The sequence below is a fragment of the Xyrauchen texanus genome, chromosome 31 (genome assembly GCF_025860055.1).
Source record: "Xyrauchen texanus isolate HMW12.3.18 chromosome 31, RBS_HiC_50CHRs, whole genome shotgun sequence".
In the NCBI taxonomy this organism is placed as follows: Eukaryota; Metazoa; Chordata; class Actinopteri; order Cypriniformes; family Catostomidae; genus Xyrauchen; species Xyrauchen texanus.
Window position 1 is genome coordinate 26740781 of NC_068306.1, and position 17544 is coordinate 26758324.

The 17544-nt window shown below is 36.8% G+C and overlaps 2 protein-coding genes across 3 annotated transcripts in view; both read left to right on the top strand.

Annotated features, from left to right (window-relative positions):
- The window catches only part of LOC127625304 (nectin-1-like), a 41046-nt gene extending 36616 nt beyond the window's left edge, over positions 1-4430 (top strand). For both annotated transcript variants that reach the window (XM_052100511.1, XM_052100512.1), the window contains exons 7-8: positions 2139-2205; positions 3432-4430. In XM_052100511.1, the coding sequence (XP_051956471.1) occupies positions 2139-2205; positions 3432-3665 (301 nt within the window). In that variant the 3' untranslated portion in view covers positions 3666-4430. The remainder of the gene's footprint in view (positions 1-2138; positions 2206-3431) is intronic.
- A 2671-nt stretch (positions 4431-7101) lies between these two features.
- LOC127624904 (V-set and immunoglobulin domain-containing protein 10-like 2) lies at positions 7102-17477 on the top strand. Its single transcript, XM_052099843.1, has 11 exons — positions 7102-7480; positions 8891-9169; positions 9323-9598; positions 11177-11434; positions 14421-14681; positions 14771-15061; positions 15288-15596; positions 16221-16343; positions 16444-16468; positions 17123-17229; positions 17377-17477. The coding sequence occupies exons 1-11, from the start codon at positions 7102-7104 to the stop codon at positions 17475-17477; spliced, it is 2409 nt and encodes an 802-aa protein (XP_051955803.1).
- Positions 17478-17544: the final 67 nt, after the last annotated feature.

Sequence of the window (17544 nt, forward strand, 5' to 3'; positions counted from 1 at the left end):
TATTATGTTATTATTATTCCTCACACAGTCGCAAGACGACATGTACATGAATCTGATGAATTTTATCGAGTTGATGTCAATAGCGTGCGCTCTGTAGGCATATTCATATTTTGCCGCTATGTGAAAAAATCCAGCAAATGCGCCGGCGCGTTTGTCTACCCCAGAGGATTAACTTTAGCCTAACCATAAATTGTGATTCAAATATATATGATCACTCACCTCAAGACGCCGCTGCGGTGGTGGAGTCCATGCAGGAGGAGCAGCGTTTGGCACTGCGGCGCTTTTCAGCGCAAGCTGTTTGGAGAAGCCCATTTCCACCTCCATTGCGTTGGAGAAGCAATCCCGCGTAAAATGCAGTTTGCACACTCCTACAGCTCTAGGCGGCAACTTGCGGTCTTCCAGGCCAAGGACATGCAACCACTGGCGCCTAATTTCCAAGTCTGCTGGAAAGCTATACAGTCCAGCAGTGCTGTTGCAACCAGCAACACTACACCTACGTACCATCCTGACCACTGTACTAAATACAGATAATCTACGCTAACTTGAAGCTATCCTAACTGACGCAATACTATGCTACTAACTAACTATGCTTCTAACAATACTACACTAACAAATATGCTAATTAACTACCTAGACTACACTAAATAATCTAAATAACTATATAAATGCTATGCTAAATAGATGCTAAAATACTCTATCCTGATCATTTTCAATACTGCTAATTCCAACTCCTGACTCGCTACAGTGGTTTTGACGAAACGAGATGGTTTTTATACTGCCATGGGCGTGGTAGCTCGTACCAAGGGCGTGGTGAGCTGGAACCTGCTTACATCAGCTGTCACCGCTTACGTCACGAAGTACCGCAAACAGCCAATAGGAAAATTCAACTGCAGTAGCCACCGTTCAACCTGAAGAGGGCAACACTCAGACGTTTTAACACCATATATTGTAGAATTAAAACACTTTATGCACAAATGTCAAAAAAATTACTTGAATCAATGACCAGTACTAATAAAGCCCCATGCTTACAGATCATTAACTAAAAAAAGTTGGTTTAGGGTTTAGTTACCCTTTAATAGCTTAATTTATTTGTCCTATTAGTTCTTATAACTCATGACATCATACTTTTTTACATAACAAAAGGTTACTCTTTGGGAGTGGTCTAGGTTTTTAATCAATAGTACTTTCTCACTTTATCAACAGACAATGATGACAATTATGAGTAAGCTAAGCTTATGAGGAGTTATAACTATGCTTAACTTTACCAGTTAAATATATGGATGATTGCTCTGCAGATACACTCATTTTAAGTCACTAATTCTCATTTAATTCTTAAATGCCATATTTAATACCAGAGGCACAGCATCAATACCATATATACAGCAAGAAGCATGCAAAATGACAAATATACAATTCTCACTCCATCAAATGAATGGAACAGTTCAGGAAATGTGAAATGGTGTATTTAGTATATCTTCCTCATTTAAAAAACGTTTCACCTCTAAAAGAAATTAATAGTAGACTACTTTTACGAAATGTTTCAAATCATGTACACTCACATGAGATGAAGACTCCAGTCATATTAGTAATCTCCACAGTTCAAAAACCTCCGCTTTCAGTTTCTTAACGTTATCATTGTCCAAAGCATGCATTTCTGCAGTTGGAGTAAAACACCATTCCATTGTGGAAGAGAGGTGTAAACGTAGCAAAATCAATACAATTTCAAATGAAAATGGATTTGTGCGGACGTGGCATAATTAAAACTGTTTTATTTTACATGGACCTTGAGAATACATGATTAGCCAAATACTACTTACAGTATTTTATTTATGTAACAACCAGAATAAATTAATCAAGCAAAACTAAGTGAAAACAATTGCTTTTGTGTGATGCTGCCTCCAAACCACTAGGTGTCAGTATTTGTCCAAGACAACTTCCATATCAACTAGCACAACATAAACCAAAAATGTACTTTAAGACGTGAGTCATAAAGTCACAGGGCCTTTGAAGGGCTTAACACGTAATAGATATTTGACACTGATGTGTATTTCTGAAATTTGGGGAGTAAAGCTGAATAAATTGCCCTGTAGCTGTTTTAGGCATTGTGACCCTCTATATCTTCCTCTCTATTATTACAGGGATAGTTCTTCTGCAGCCCACAAAAAGCCTTCCTCCTCTAAAAAGAAGACAGCTGATGACTTTCAGGTAAGAGAGCACTTAGTCAGCCCACATAACAACCAACGAGGGCTCTGAGCATTTTGTCAGAAGAAAGGATGCTCTAATGCACAGGACTCTCATAGCTGACCTGAATAACTGAGGCTTTAATGAAAAACTCCAAGTGCCTTTGGCACAATACTGAACAGAGAGTGCCTCCTACTGGTGACTGGTCTCTTTGTTAAAGGGATTTTTCACCCGAAGATTAACATGAATATTCTGTCACCATTTACTCACTCTTAAGTTGTTCCAAACCTGTATTTCTTTTTTCTATCCCTTTAAAGGGATAGTTCTCCAACAAATTAAGATTCTTTCATCATTTACTCACCTTCATGCCATCCCAGATGTGTATGACTTTCTTCTGCAGAACGCAAATGAAGATTTTTACAAGACTATTTCAGTTCTGTAGATCCTCACATTGTAAGTGAATGGTGATCAGAAATCAGAAGGTCCAAAAGTGAAATGTATGAAGCATAAAAGTAATCCATGACTCTCCAGTGGTTAAATCCATGTCTTCTGAAGTGATACGATAGGTGCTGGTGAGAAACAGATTATTATGTATGTCATTTTTTACTACCAATCTCCACCTTTGACCAGCCCTGATCAGTAGCTGAATGTGGAAGTGAAAGTAAAGTGTCGATTTCCAATTAATAAAGGACTGAAATATTATCTGTTTCTCACCTGCACCTATCATATCACTTCAGAAGTTATGGATTTAAAAACTGAAGTCTTATGGATTACTTTTATACTGCTTTTTAGGCCTTCAAAGTTCTGGTCAACATTCCCTTATATTATGAGGACCAAAAGAGCTGAAATATTCTTTTAAAAACCTTTGTTTGTGTTCTGCAGAAGAAAGAAGTCATACACATCTGGGATGACATGAGGGTTACAGAGCATTTTTATTTTTGGGTGAACTATCCTTTTAAGTACTAATACCCCTGAAAACACAGTGACATTTACAGTAGGTGTATTTAATTTTGTATTAATAGTGTATGTTTTAGCAATAACTCTAACTTTGAGAACTTCAGCATATAACCACCCTGAACTTTGCTACTTTTAAAAAATGTATGTATTCTGAATTGTAAAAAAAAATGGTTCATTTATAACTTTAAGATTCGGCGTGACAGCACCAGCAGGCGTAATATCACAGTGACGGTACTCTCATTAAATATACACAACACTAATTCTCTTCTTTTCTCTATCTGACCTTCCCAAAGAGCCCCGGGAGTTTCTACGATGAGCTCCCGAACACGGCTGACTACGTGAGTTACCGTTTGGCATGTAACAAAGAGGATTATCTGGAACAGAACTCTCCGCCCATTCAACCTCCACTGACCTTCCTGCCCCAAAACCCCTACACTCAACACAGCAACCAGGCCGCTATATTCACCTACCCCACACCCACCGGCCCCATCTCCTCATACACTTTTCCCAAAGAGCAGTATGTTTGAATAAATATGCAACCTGTGTCTTTTCCTGTCTTTAATCAGTTGCTATGTGATTGTGTACTTTTGATATTAACCATTTCTTTTTTTTTTCTTCATGTGACAACATTGTGTTCTATCTGCAAACTTAAAATAATTAGCTAATGTCTAAGCATAATTGGATTTACATGAACATTTTTTTATTTATAATAATAACTTTACTTAGACTTAATATGTAAATAATTACTGATTTAAGCATCAGAGTAGTTTCTGGCTTTACACAACAAATTATATTCTGATCTGCTCAAAGTGGGTCAGTTATCCTTATATCCCATTTACTAGTGTAGGACTGTATTTTTTGTATTGTTTTCTGTAAAGTTATTCATCATTCCATTGTTTTATGTCATAAGGGATTTGTTGTGTATTTTGTATTCTTTTTGCTGTTTTCATATTAGTGAAAATTATGACAGCCACATGATTATGAACAATACTTAACAAAATAATCTGTCTGTGAAATGTTTATAATTAATTAATTTATTTTGCATCTATAAGGTATATATGCTGTATATGTATATATGTGGAATTTTTTTATTTGAACACCAGCCGATTCCAGGTAAAATATTTATTTAGAAAGGTTATTTGTCCTTTATTATTGTTTACAGTATATGCTTTGTGACATTCATGCAAAAGGTATTTTCAAAGGTACTTCCATGCTCTACAATTCTAATTATACATAAAGAGCATTTATACAGTGTATAGAGCACAAGACAGTGTGCAGATTCTGATGTTTCTAATCAGTGAAAATGTCTCTTGAATTTATGATATTTTAATATCTTGTGTTTTTGTTTGTTTCTCTTTTTCTACTAATAAAAAAATATTCACTTCAATGTTCATTCTGTTAAGAAATTGATGATTATATATAGGACATTGTATTAGTCATCTTGCTCTTATGCAGGATATGATAATGAAATGTAATGTATGCAAGTTATGAGGAAGTAATTGTGCTGATTACACAGGACTGGAATCATTTGATTATAGATACAATTTTATGAATAGGACATACTACATGCCATCTTGCATGAACATTACTTGACAGATCACAGTTGGTTCAGTCTGGTTACACAACTGATTTGCACTAATCACTTAATTCAGATTATTAACCATTTTTAAGTGTACATGTGTAAGCAACCTTTTACAACTTATCTCATTGCATTATATAACTAAATATCTATTTAAGTAGCATATATTTAAAAGGAAATAGCACAAACACTTTTCAAAGAAACATTTTAAATTAACAAGTTTTTTTGGTGGGTTATAAATTATACAACAATATGCATATTTTTCAAGTAAAAAAAATAAATATTTGGACACTTCTTAAAAATAATTGAACATGTCCACAATTAATGTGATGAACTACACCTGTGGTTCCTCTGAAAGGACATCTTTTAACTTGAGGGGAGCTGAATTCATATATCCATGATAAACCACCTTGAGGCCAGTTGGTAAAAGAGTAATGGTAAAAATGACAAAGAAAAGTGAAGTTAGTTCTGAGAATCAAGAAGGTTGAGAATCATTTGTTCGCAGATGCCACACTGTTTGATATCTTATATCTAATGAACATCCTACATTTTTAAGTGTGGTTAAATTGTCCAGATACTTTTGGGGCCACTCTATGCATACACATTTGTTTTAATATATCTCATATCATATCATTATTCTTGGTGTCTATGCATTTTGGTGTGCACTCTTGCGTGCATTACTGTTTGTATTGGTGTGTTTGTCCATTTTATAAGGAAGTGTAACATGAGAAACTAATGAATAAATGTAGGGAGCAGCTCGTTTTCCTCTGTTGGCTGAGCTGTTAGTGCATTGATGGAAACATGACTCACACACACATATTAGCATCATTCTGACCTCAAACCCAGAGAGGGGATGAGCTGGGATCAAAGATTAAAGTGCACCTCATCAAGTTGTGACCACGGCAACATGCACTATGCTATCTTAATGCTATCTTAAACCAGCAAACCCTCTTTTGCTGGATCAAGCTGTTTCTTAAGCTACCTCAAGCTTGTATTCTCCTATAGGTCCACTAAATTCCCACACTGATAATTGGACATGGCTTACCTCAATTTGTAGACTGCATAAAACATTTCTGCAGTTCAACATGGATTATATTTTCTTGGTTTGTGGTATATGTTGGCAAAATCTAACATTCCAATCATATGTAGGGCTTATTGTTATGTAAAATATTTAAAAGACAGGGATGTCTCTCCAAACCCCCAGAAATCTTAATTTATAACCCACAATTTGTGTTTTTAATTGTTTTTTTAATTGGATCTGAACATTGACAAGCTATTATGCTATAAGATACAAGGCACTGTTTGTTATAATTAACATTTGTTTATTTCCCCAAGAGAATAAATAATTGTGTTGGGACTCTTCATGTATCAGAATGTTCCCTTCCTGATCTGGGTGATGGAATGCCAGAATGGCCATCCATACCACCACTCTCAATAATAGATGAGACACAGCTATCATCGTGACATCCTAAACCTTGTCTTTCTACTCTACGCCACTGTATTTCTGTAGGTGGAGGGAACAGCCTGTGAATTATTCAAGCCAAATCAATGTAGAGAGTCTCAGTTGCTTATTTTTCTCACCAAGCCACTTACCGCCTGTGGAGTCTGTCTGCTCAGAGATATAAGCTCAGAGAAGATCATTATTCTTATTGGATATTTCATCATTTTTCTTTGATTTTAGAGACAGCTGTTGTGCTTTTGTATTTCTTGGCCAAGGCTTTGGATACCTGAGAATCATGGCACCATGTTCCACAGAGTTTTAGGGGTACCTGATATCTGCCTGACAGTTTTATTTTTACCCCTCCTCCAAGGTAAGAGTACGAACAACAGTTTTCACTCCAGACAACTTCTAATTGAAATGATACTGTCTAATGTGGTGTTTCAATGCTATTAACTATTACTACCATATATACTACTATGCTACCATACAGTGTCCCTAATTAAGTATTTGGACTTCAGTTACTCTTTAGAATGCATTAATATCACTGCATTATATAAGTTGCATTTTTAAAAATAAAGATAGCACAAACACATTTAAGCAAAACATTTGCTAGATATTAAATTATAAAACAATATGTTGTTCAAACTGAAGTCAAACAAAATTTGAAAACACTTTCTGGTTGTCAAATTTTAGTGTAACATTTTCATAGTAATGTGATGAATTACATCTGTGGTTACTCTGCAAGGACACCAGTGTGATCTTGAGGGGAACTGACTTCATACATTCACTAAACATGAAAAATAACACCAGTTAGTTCTGAGAAAAGTTCTAAAATAATTAGTTTGCCAATGGAAAAAAAATCTACCGATGACACCCTGATCACGCTGACTTTGTAACTTAATCAATGCTGATAATACCTCAGAGAACTACCACCTTTCACATTATGTGCTCTCACAATGTGTCCCCAGGCGTAGATATCTTGGACCCGGGGGAAGTGGTATACAGTGAGACCTGGACCAATGGCGTGGTGGGACGTGGAGTGATCCTGGAATGTGGCCCCACCTTGCCTGATGTATATATCTGGGGCTTCACCGAACCCAGCACAGACACCATCCGTGCTGTGGTGTACAACTTTGGGAAGGGGCCCAAGCTGCAAAAATTAGCGAAAGACTTGGGTGATCTGACGGTCATCAGCAACAGCGCCTCTTTGTCAATAGAGAAGCTTCCTATGGCTGCTGAAGGAGTTTACACCTGCCAGGCACTATATGATACTGCAGAGGGAGCCAAGCTCTATTACTACTATGTGCATCTGCGTGTTCTAGGTCAGTGGTAATCAGAGGTTATTTAAAGGGAAAGTTCACCCAAAAATGAAAATTCTCTCATGATTAACTCACCCTCCTGGCATCAGGCAAACCTGGCAATTTTTAAGCTCCAAAATCCACATAAAAGGAGCATAAAAGTAATCCATATGACTCCAGTGGTAAAATCCATGTGTTCAGACATGATATGATATGATAGGTGTGGATAGAAGTGGAGATTGACTGAGCAGGGAGGAGAATTTATAGTAAAAACAAAGGACTTCAACATTGACCTATTGCCAAGTTAGACTACTTTTAGATCAGGATTTTTTTGTGGATTCCAGCGTTTTTAGACAATGTCACATGACGTCGGTATTTGCAAGGACCCCCTTCAATAATTTTCTCAGAAATGTGGCCCACTCACTAATTTAGCTAAAAAAAAAAGAAAAAAAAAGCTAAGTGCAACGCAACAAACAGAACAGAACATAGGTGTCTCAAGACGTGTTTTTAAAGTTCTTTTAGGGGCCGTTCACACCGAATCCATACTTGACAGTGTTGAGTGTAATGCAATAACAAAATAATTTGTTAATTGTAATCTATCGCAATTAAATTCTTTTAATCAGATTACAGTTATTGGCTTTACATTTGGGTTACACATAAAAACAAGGAATACATGCCAAATATTTATTATGGAAATATGTACGACTATAAGGTCATGTGCCCCCTAACGAGTCATTGTAAGGGGGAAATGTGAGGTGTTGAGTGTATTACTTGCATTCGCCAATGGACAAGGAGATATTTATAATTTGTGGTAAAACAAAACCATTTCTATGACAAGTGTTAGTAGGGGTTAGAAGTGTACGTAACTTAAAAGTAAAGTCATTAGTAAAGTGATTTCTTTCCCCAGTAAATAATCCATTAAGTAATCAGATTACAATTTTAGAGAATAATTTGTAATCTTTAATGCATTACACTTTTAAATGACTTCACATTTACTGGTCATTGCGCTAAAATAAAGCTAGATGCATTGCCACAAATAGAACAGAATGCAAGTGTCCTGAGTTTTTAACAGCTAAAGATTTTAACCTGACACAGTCTCTAAAAAATACAGTGCTCCTGCGACAGATGCTGAAAAAAACAGTGTCACGTGAAAAAACGTTTGTCTAGCGCATATTCACAAAACATTTAAAGACAGAGCAGAGGGCACAAAAACAGATTTGGTGGTAACAACTCCTTGAACTTGAAATGGTGGCACTTGGCGCTGTGCAACAGTCAAAGACATCATGAAGGGCCCCTAACTGAAACAAGAACTCTTCTACCCTTGCTATTAGATTGTTGACAGAACTCCTGCAAGCTAATAAAGTCAGTATATTTTGATTCCACTCTTCCATGCGATATAAGTAATGAGTTTCAATGTTGTGATGACCTCTACAGTGCCAGTGACCAAACCTTACATTCTGATGAGTGACCCCTCACCAGTGGAAGGCACATTCGTGACCATGCGCTGTGGCATGGAGAATGGCACAGGCCCAATTAATTACATATGGGAGCAGGAAAGCCGGGATGGGCAGTTCACCACTATGGCCAAGAGCAACGACAACAACCTGTTCAATGTCACTGAGGTCACCCGCAATCACACTGGCTGGTACAGGTGTATTGCCAGCAATCAGGTCAATGAACAACGCAGTGATCGGATCTGGCTTGACATTATTTGTAAGCGAATCCTACTGATATGAAATAAAGAATACAGAGTACTTTGGTGAATGCTAGAGTTGTATAGTCTTTTTTGCTCATACCTTGTCAAATCTTACCTTTTGTTCTACATAATGAAGATATGCTAGCAAACATGTGTTGGTCTTTTCCCAGTTGGTCCAGACCTGCCTCAAATCGATGTCACCCCTTACTCCGTGACAGAGCGTGGTTATTCAGCCCTGGAAAGAGAGACTGTTTCCCTCCTGTGTCAAGCCTCATCAAATCCCCCCAGTCAATATGTCTGGTTCTACAACAACTCCCAGGTGTACTCAGGTCCACAGTTCACCATCACCAAGATCCTACGCATGCACACAGGCTTCTATGCCTGCCTGGCTCAGAACACTTACCTCAACACCCGCTCCAAGAAAACCATCACCCTGACCGTCTACTGTGAGTGACTCTCATAAACCACTGTCTGGACTCTGCTGGCCAAATTAGCTGTTTCTTCCTCCTGTCTTGGTAGAGTTCTTTACAGTTTCTTCACGTTTCCTTCTGAAATTCCTTGTCATTCTTGCTTTTGCCTCCATCTTACACTCTTTCCTGTACACTAACAAGCACACACAAGTACATAAACGAAGGTGTCAGGCTTCCAGAGTGGCCAATTGTGGACGTGCATCTGGAGGAGGTGAAGGACAGTTCTGAGAGCTGAAGGTATACAGCTGGTGTGATTGTTTCTTTGTTATGACAAGTCAAGAAAGGTCTGGAAGCCTTGTTTTGTCATAACATCTCAATCTCCCATTCATGCCCTGAATCTGCATCTATTTATGGATGTATTTAGCAGCTCTCCCCCTTCTCTTGTCTGCCAAATGTTAGAATGACCACAATGGTAACAACCTCACCAATACCGTACTCTAATTTAATTTGCTTACTAATCAGTTTTCTAATTCAGGTTTCCTAAAGTCATCGTTTTCCAAAGTATGCAGTTATGGAGACTAAACTAAAACTAAACCTTTGAAAATCTTTAGTTTTCTAAATGTTCTATTTTTAGTAGAGGAAAACGGCAATGAGATGTGGATGAGAGGCATTAAAGTAGCAAAATCACACGTCTTCAAACTAAAAGTATTAGTGTGGATGTGATCTTAGGCCACATTCACACATACGGTATTTCTCAAAACATATAGTAAATGGTATTTTAGATGACAACAACTTCCAAAGTGAAGACTTTTCAAAACACAGTTTTCTGTGATGCATGTGGACAGCTGAAACTGAGAATTTGGAATATAGTGACATCATGAACACGGGTTTTGCATGGAATCAGTTGTTTCTAAATATTGGTCATGCGCTGTCAAGGCAGGAATTTGACATTGATGGCAGAATGCTAGTTTGTTTTTTGTGGTCAGCAGTCATAGGTTTGATGACGTGTTTATCTTTCAGACAATGTTCATCTGTTCATCTGATAAATGAGTCTACACCTCTTTTTTACTTCAGGAGATTAAAAAAAACTTCAATATACATTAGTATAATGTGTTTTTTTTTTTTTAAATAAAAGCTTTACGGTACAATATCGCCTGGCCTGGCATGGTTATGTGAGCATTTTACAACAATGTTTTGTTGACATATGGATGGAGAGATTTTCTAAAGCACTGTAGGTGATAAAACTGAGGGTGAATATTGCGTTTCACTATACATATATATATATATATATATATATATATATATATATATATATGGACAAGGCTTTAGAGTTTGCTTCAGTCAATACAGCAACGATTATAGCAAGTCCAAATGGGGGATGCTTTTTCAGCAAATGCTTTAATAATACCAATCAAGTATTTCATCACTCTTGTCTGTAGATTAACTCTCTAGGAGTCCATTAGCTCTTACCTCTATCTAGGCACCTGATCCGACCTCTTCGTTGGGCTCAAATTCCAAAGCGCTTCTCTGCCTCTATCAGTTACCTAAATTGGCCCCAAATTACCCAGTATCTATTTCACTGCCCAGTGTTACACAATGGTTTTGTTCCCACAGATCCTCCAGAAGGTGCTCCAACTTGCTCCATCCTCCCAGTGAACAATTACTTTGACCTGGCCCTCCGCTGTATCTGGGAGGGCGGTGTTCCTCCAGCCTCTTTGAGATGGAGTCCGTATGTGTTTGGAGATGAGAGTGAGGGAGTCACAAACATCACCAAGATTCAGACAGGTCCAGAGACCAAAAACAACTCACTGTTCATCTGCCAAGGCTCACACGTAGCACAGAATGAAATCAGCAGCTGTAGCGCCAGAGCATGTAAGTAAATAAGACAAATAATGTTGTCAATTTTGAAATCTATTAAAAATCAAGTTTAAAACGTGTCAAATTCTTAGAAATTGAATCTTTGTGACGATGTTGGTTTCATATAAGAACATTTAAAGCATTTTCTACCTAAATAAATATATTAATAAAATGTATAATTCATAAAAGGGTTTTCAAATGTCAATTGGTGTAACAATCAAATAAAAGGTGTTAAAATACTTTTCTTGCTTCTTGAATACATGAGGATACAAAAATGACCGGTAAAATACTCATATATATATATATATTTTATATTTGCAAATATTTACTATATTTACAAATAGCAAGTTTTCTTGAATAGAAAGTGCCTTTATTATAATGTCAAAATGTAATATTTTCAAAAACAGGACTTTTTTTATGGGTTTCTAGTCACATTACAACAAAATGGCTAAATGTATGCCATGTTGGTTATGCCAGACTGATTATGATTTGAAAGACACTTTTTTTTTTAACTTTCAATGTTTTTAAAAAATCTTAAAAAAAGATTATTACAAGCTACTTTCTTTTTTCCTGAATTTCAGCTTTTATCTTTTTTTTGTAGTCAAGCATTGAAAGTTGTGCTCAAAGTTAAAACAGTTGTAACTTTGACCTTGTTGCAGCTGACCAATGATTAACTGACAATTTGCATGATGTATGCAAATTCTGTCTTTGAAATGATAGGTCCAACATTTCCAAAGTTTGTGGTTTTCCAGTCATGTTTTTGCCTCACCAATGATGTATTTTAGAGTAGCTTACAAACGGTCACACTTGATTTAGAGATATTGAATGTCTCATCATTTCCCTTTATTCATTAATATTTGCCTTGTTTCTGAGCACCCTAAGATTTCTTTAAAGGGATAGTTCACCCAAAAATGAAAATTCTCTCATCATTTACTCACCCTCATGGCATCCCAGATAGGCATGACTTTCTTTCATCTGCAGAACACAAACAAAGATTTTTACAAGAATATCTCAGCTCTATAGTTCCATATAATGCAAGTGGATGGTGATCAGCACTTTAAAGCTCCAAAAAGAACAGACAGTCGTAATTAACGTGATCCATTTGACTCCAGTGGTTAAATTAATGACTTCTGAAGCAATATGATCACTTTAGGAGAGAAACAGATCAGTATTTAAGTCACTACTGCATGACTGACACGATACAATCAGAAATGCTGCTCGATTTGTTTACAAGAGAACGCTGTTCATAAGCTTCATTGGCTTTGCTTTTATTTGAACATGCCAGTGAGCAGGCTTGGGGAGTAACAGAATACTTGTTAAGTATACAAAAATATGTGACTGTAATCCGTTACAATTACATAAAAAGCCAACATATTCAGATTACAGTGACATTTGGTAAAAATTTTGATTACTAGCAGGATTACAATTCTGAATTAATAACAAAACAACAACAACAAATTCCTGACATAAATTGATGCTTTATAGCACTGGAGATCTCTTGGAGATCTCAACACTGTGCTCTGGAGGCAACCGAGGTCAAAACATTAAGGGCTGTTTCATCACAATGGCCACTGGAGGAATTGATTATTTTTTGTGGAAATTCCGACATTCTTGTCTCTTTAATGGAGAAAAGGGAAACAACATTACAGTTCAGTGTAATTTATTGATTTTCCAAGGACCCAACATATAATTTAAAGAAGCATTTAAAGGCAAGAACCACTCGAAAATCACAATTAGGAAAATCAAAATAGGGGAAGGTGCAATGGATAATTTATTAGATAAAGATCTTATTATAAATCTAATAAGAACAATTCAAAAGTATGGGTGAGGGAGAAAAACTGGCAAATGTAAATAGTACTATTAAAAATAGCAATAATTATGATGAAGAAGATAGCCTGTGATCTACCTATTGCAGATGGAAGTTAATAAATGGTGAGTGCCTATTAGTCTATATGCTAACTGAAATACATGGCATATTTTAACATGGTAGTATTTTTGAATATGACATATATCCTGTCAGATTTTGATTAATGTTAACCAAGACATAATTCAGTTCATCTGTTACAACAGTATTTGCTTGATGAAAAAATAAAACAAATCTGAGGACTCACCTGATTTGGTTAATTTGTAGTTGATCTGCATTTTAACATATTCTGTTTTCCTGATAAGGAGGCACTGTTTCTGTTTTTAATGTTTTCATGTTTTATAATAATAGCTACGTTACTCAATCACGGTTTGTTTGCATTCTGGAAGGTTGATTAAATGAAGTTTTTTTTACTTCTTTATTCACACATGCGATCTTGAGGCAATTAAAAAGTAACTAAAAGTAATCTGATTACATAATTTCCTTATTGAGGTAACTGGATTAAGTTACTGTTTACATTTTACAAGTAACCCTCCCAACCTTGCCAGTGCACTTACGCCACGTGAGAGGCAGCGTGAACTGATTCCCCTCATGAATGCGCATTGGAGAGTGACCGGAAGTAAACAATTATAGTGAAAAGGACTTAAATATCTATATGTTTCTCACCCAAAGCAATCATATCACTTTAGAAGACATTAATTTAACCAAAAATCTTAATTTGTGTTCTGCAGAAGAAAGAAAGTCAAACACATCTGGTATGGCATGAGAGTGAGTAAATGAGAATGAGAATTTTTATTTTTGGGTGAACTAACCCTTTAATTAATTTAAATGACTAATTTGCTGTATATTGCAATGAATGTATTATATTTCCATGACTTTTTTTCCATTCGAAGCCCAAATACATGTTTTCAATGTTTATGGTGCACCGTCTTTAGCCAAGCAAACTTGTAAAATCACCATTCTGTGATGCTATCTGCAACACCTTTTCATGTGGAGGTCAAAGCAGCAATTGACATTGAGATGTGAGTCCTGTGGATGCCTCTTAAGACATTTTTGACTTTAAGCCCAAGAAAAAACTTAATTGATCAGGACAAAAAATGTAAGTGAAGTCCTTGACCCTTATTCTCTTGACTCCAGGGATGCCCTCTGGGGAGCCCAAGTGTTCTGCATACGCTACTCGTAACAATGAGTACCTGATGCTATCCTGCTCATGGGAGGGTGGGTTTCCTCGAGCCCTGCTATGGTGGGCCTCCAGCTCAGGGGACATGCAAGGCACATCTGAGCAGAATGCCAACATCCTGGTTCTGCGGTCCAGTGCCACCTACAGTGGCAAAGCCTTTGTATGTCATGGGAAACATCCATTGGCACAGGAGATAAAACAGTGTGTGTTAAAGCTGGGTAAGGAAGGTTCTTTCATCATTCTACAGAACTCTTTCAAAACAGAAGAAAAAACTATTTTAAACTGTGTCCTCTCTTCTTGTCTTCAGAGGCACCAGTCTTAGTGACCCAGCGCAGCATGATGTCAGTCTATGAGGGCAGTGATGTGCAGCTCACCTGTATTTTGAGTAAAAACTACCCTGTCACTGAGATCACCTGGTATAATAACTTAAAACAGCAAGTGGACAGCATACCTATGAAGTACATACTAGATCGAGCTGCTACCTGGACCAACTTGACCGTTCGGGAAACTGACAGCGAGACAGACAGCGGCCAATACTGGTGTTCAGCTACCAATGCTGTTGGAGGGGCAGAGATCCCTATTATGCTGATGGTGAAGAGTAAGCAAGCCTTTTAAAGGGATAATTCAGCCAAAAATGACAAATCTGTCATTGTTTTCTTACGTCCAGTTTCAAACTCGTATGACTTACTTTCTTCATAGAAATGGTGAACTACAGTATAATTTGGATTAAAAAATAGTTTCCACCTCAACTCCAGTAGGTCATCCATTGGTCATACTAAACAGTGAGAAATAAATAACCAACTTTCTAAATGGCTCTGTTTCAGGATACCCAATGCCCCCAAATATAACCATCAGTAGGATCATTTACAACAGTCATCAACGAACAGATGTTGACCTAGACTGGCTGCTTCAGACTGACGGTGACCTCACTGGGTTCTTTATCGAGCGTCAGAGGCTCCCTGACCCTGTGAAGAAACTACACAGTGAGCCTCCTTGGCAGAAACTGATAGATCTGAATCCTGATGTCCGAACCTACCAAGTCGACAGTCTGGATCCCATTGGAACCTATGCGTTCCGCATTACTGCAGTCAACCACCGCACCACTGGAAACCCCTCAGAGATTAAGAGCCCAGGTGAGAACTCACACATGTGGTTATGATAATAGTTTACTAATTTAAATCATATCAAAATACCAAACAAATGTTGAATGTCAGTTGATGCTGTGAGCTGTTTAAGATTTTCATTTCCACATTGCCACTCATTGTAAATCTAATACTGTTGTTTTTGTTTTGTTGTCCATTCAGGTGACACTTGGCCACTTCCACACCCACACATTTCCTCCCACTCATCCTTTCTTCCATGATCTTCCTGTTAACTTGTCTTTTGACCTTTCCTTATATCACTTTATGTCTATTAATCTCTTTCTGTCTGATAATGCAACTTACCCCCTTAAGAGAATACTCATGATCATAGATAAACAACTAGCTAAACAGTTAAACCCAAGCTACGGTAGCTAAACCTAAAAACATGTTTAGGTTAAAAGGATAATTTACCCTAAAAAGACTTCGGTCATCATTTCTCACCCTCATATTGTGTAAATTATGAAAATCAAATTGAAGTAATACCATATATTGATCAATTGATGGAATGGTATGGAGTTAGAGAACTAATAAGCCTCTGAAAATGTCAATTTGCCTGGAACACTGCAATTTGGACACTGATTTTGTAAAAACTGAAAAAGGTATACTGTCTTCCAGCGGACCCTCCCTTCAATGCTTACCCTGCTGTGATCGGGGCAGCCATCGGGGGCATGATCATAGCAACAATAATCACTGTACTGCTCTTCATGTATGTGGTACGGAACCGCAACAATAACCCACGTGAGTTTTTTAAGAATTTCTACATTTATCAACAAAAAAAAAATGATAATTGTTGGCACTCATTGTGACTATTTGCTAATGTCATTTTCACATTTTACAGGGCTTCATGACTTGATATTTGGAAGGTATGTTTGGCCATTTATATTCTAGATATTTGGTTGCTCTTTTCTATAATATTGTAGATACATTTACTATATATAATAGATAAAATAAATTACATTTAGAAGATATAGTGAAATTAAATGATGCCCATAAGTCATTTTTCTCAACACTGCAAAAAAATGAGAAGTATTTTTGTCTTGTTTTCCAGTAAAAAAAAAAAATTCTTAAAATGTGATTTATTTACTTGACAAGCAAACTGGCATAAGATTTTAAGTTTTGTTTTGAGAGAAATCTAATAAAATTTAGTGAGATTTATGCTTAAAACAAGAAAAAAACTGTTTTTTCAAGAAAAATAAACTTAATTCAAAGAGAAAACAAGTTTATTTTGCTTACCCCATTGGCAGATTTTTTGGCAGAGTCTAAAGTTCAGTCTAAAGTTCACTAAATTTTGTCACATTTATATTAAAACAAGACATAATATCTTATCCCATTTTGCTTGAAGTAATTAAATCACATTTTAAAAATGTTTAGATAATTTAACAGGAAAAGAAGACAAAATATTATTGTCTTGAAAATCGTTTTATGCAGTGAATACACTGTAAATTGTGCAATTACTTAGAAATTGACATTCCTTTTGATTATTTAAATTTGGTTGTATTTATGTTATTTATTTTCAGGCAGAACAGCCAGTCTAGAGAGAACATCAACTTCCCTGAGGATGAAGTTGTTGAGGGAGGTGAGGGGGAGAGAGGCACAGGAGAACCAAGCCCATCAGCTAGTCCAGGTACCTTAAGCCCTTTGGCACTTCTTCATTACACTCATAACAAAACAAATGCAGCTTGGTGTTTCATCACATCTGAAATATGCATGTGTATTCAATTGTTTTGTTCACTCCCATTTGAACAAAGAAAGCATACACTTTCTCTTGCAGAACCATCAATGGCATTGCCAAGGCCAAGTGCAACACCTACAAACCTTCCCCCCGGCGAGGAACCAGTCAACGTCACTATAACCGTCATGGCCTCAAGCTAGAGACAAAGCTGATCATAATCATGTTTGATGTTACTATAAAATGTCACATGGTGATGCACTTTGGGGG

Bases quoted from the DNA above. Each gene is read 5' to 3' on its own strand.
- LOC127624904 (XM_052099843.1), top strand. From the start codon at position 7,102: ATGTGCTCTCACAATGTGTCCCCAGGCGTAGATATCTTGGACCCGGGG. The intron at 9,170-9,322 runs GTAAGCGAATCC...GTCTTTTCCCAG, and splicing joins GATCTGGCTTGACATTATTT to TTGGTCCAGACCTGCCTCAA. The intron at 11,435-14,420 runs GTAAGTAAATAA...TCTTGACTCCAG, and splicing joins CAGCTGTAGCGCCAGAGCAT to GGATGCCCTCTGGGGAGCCC.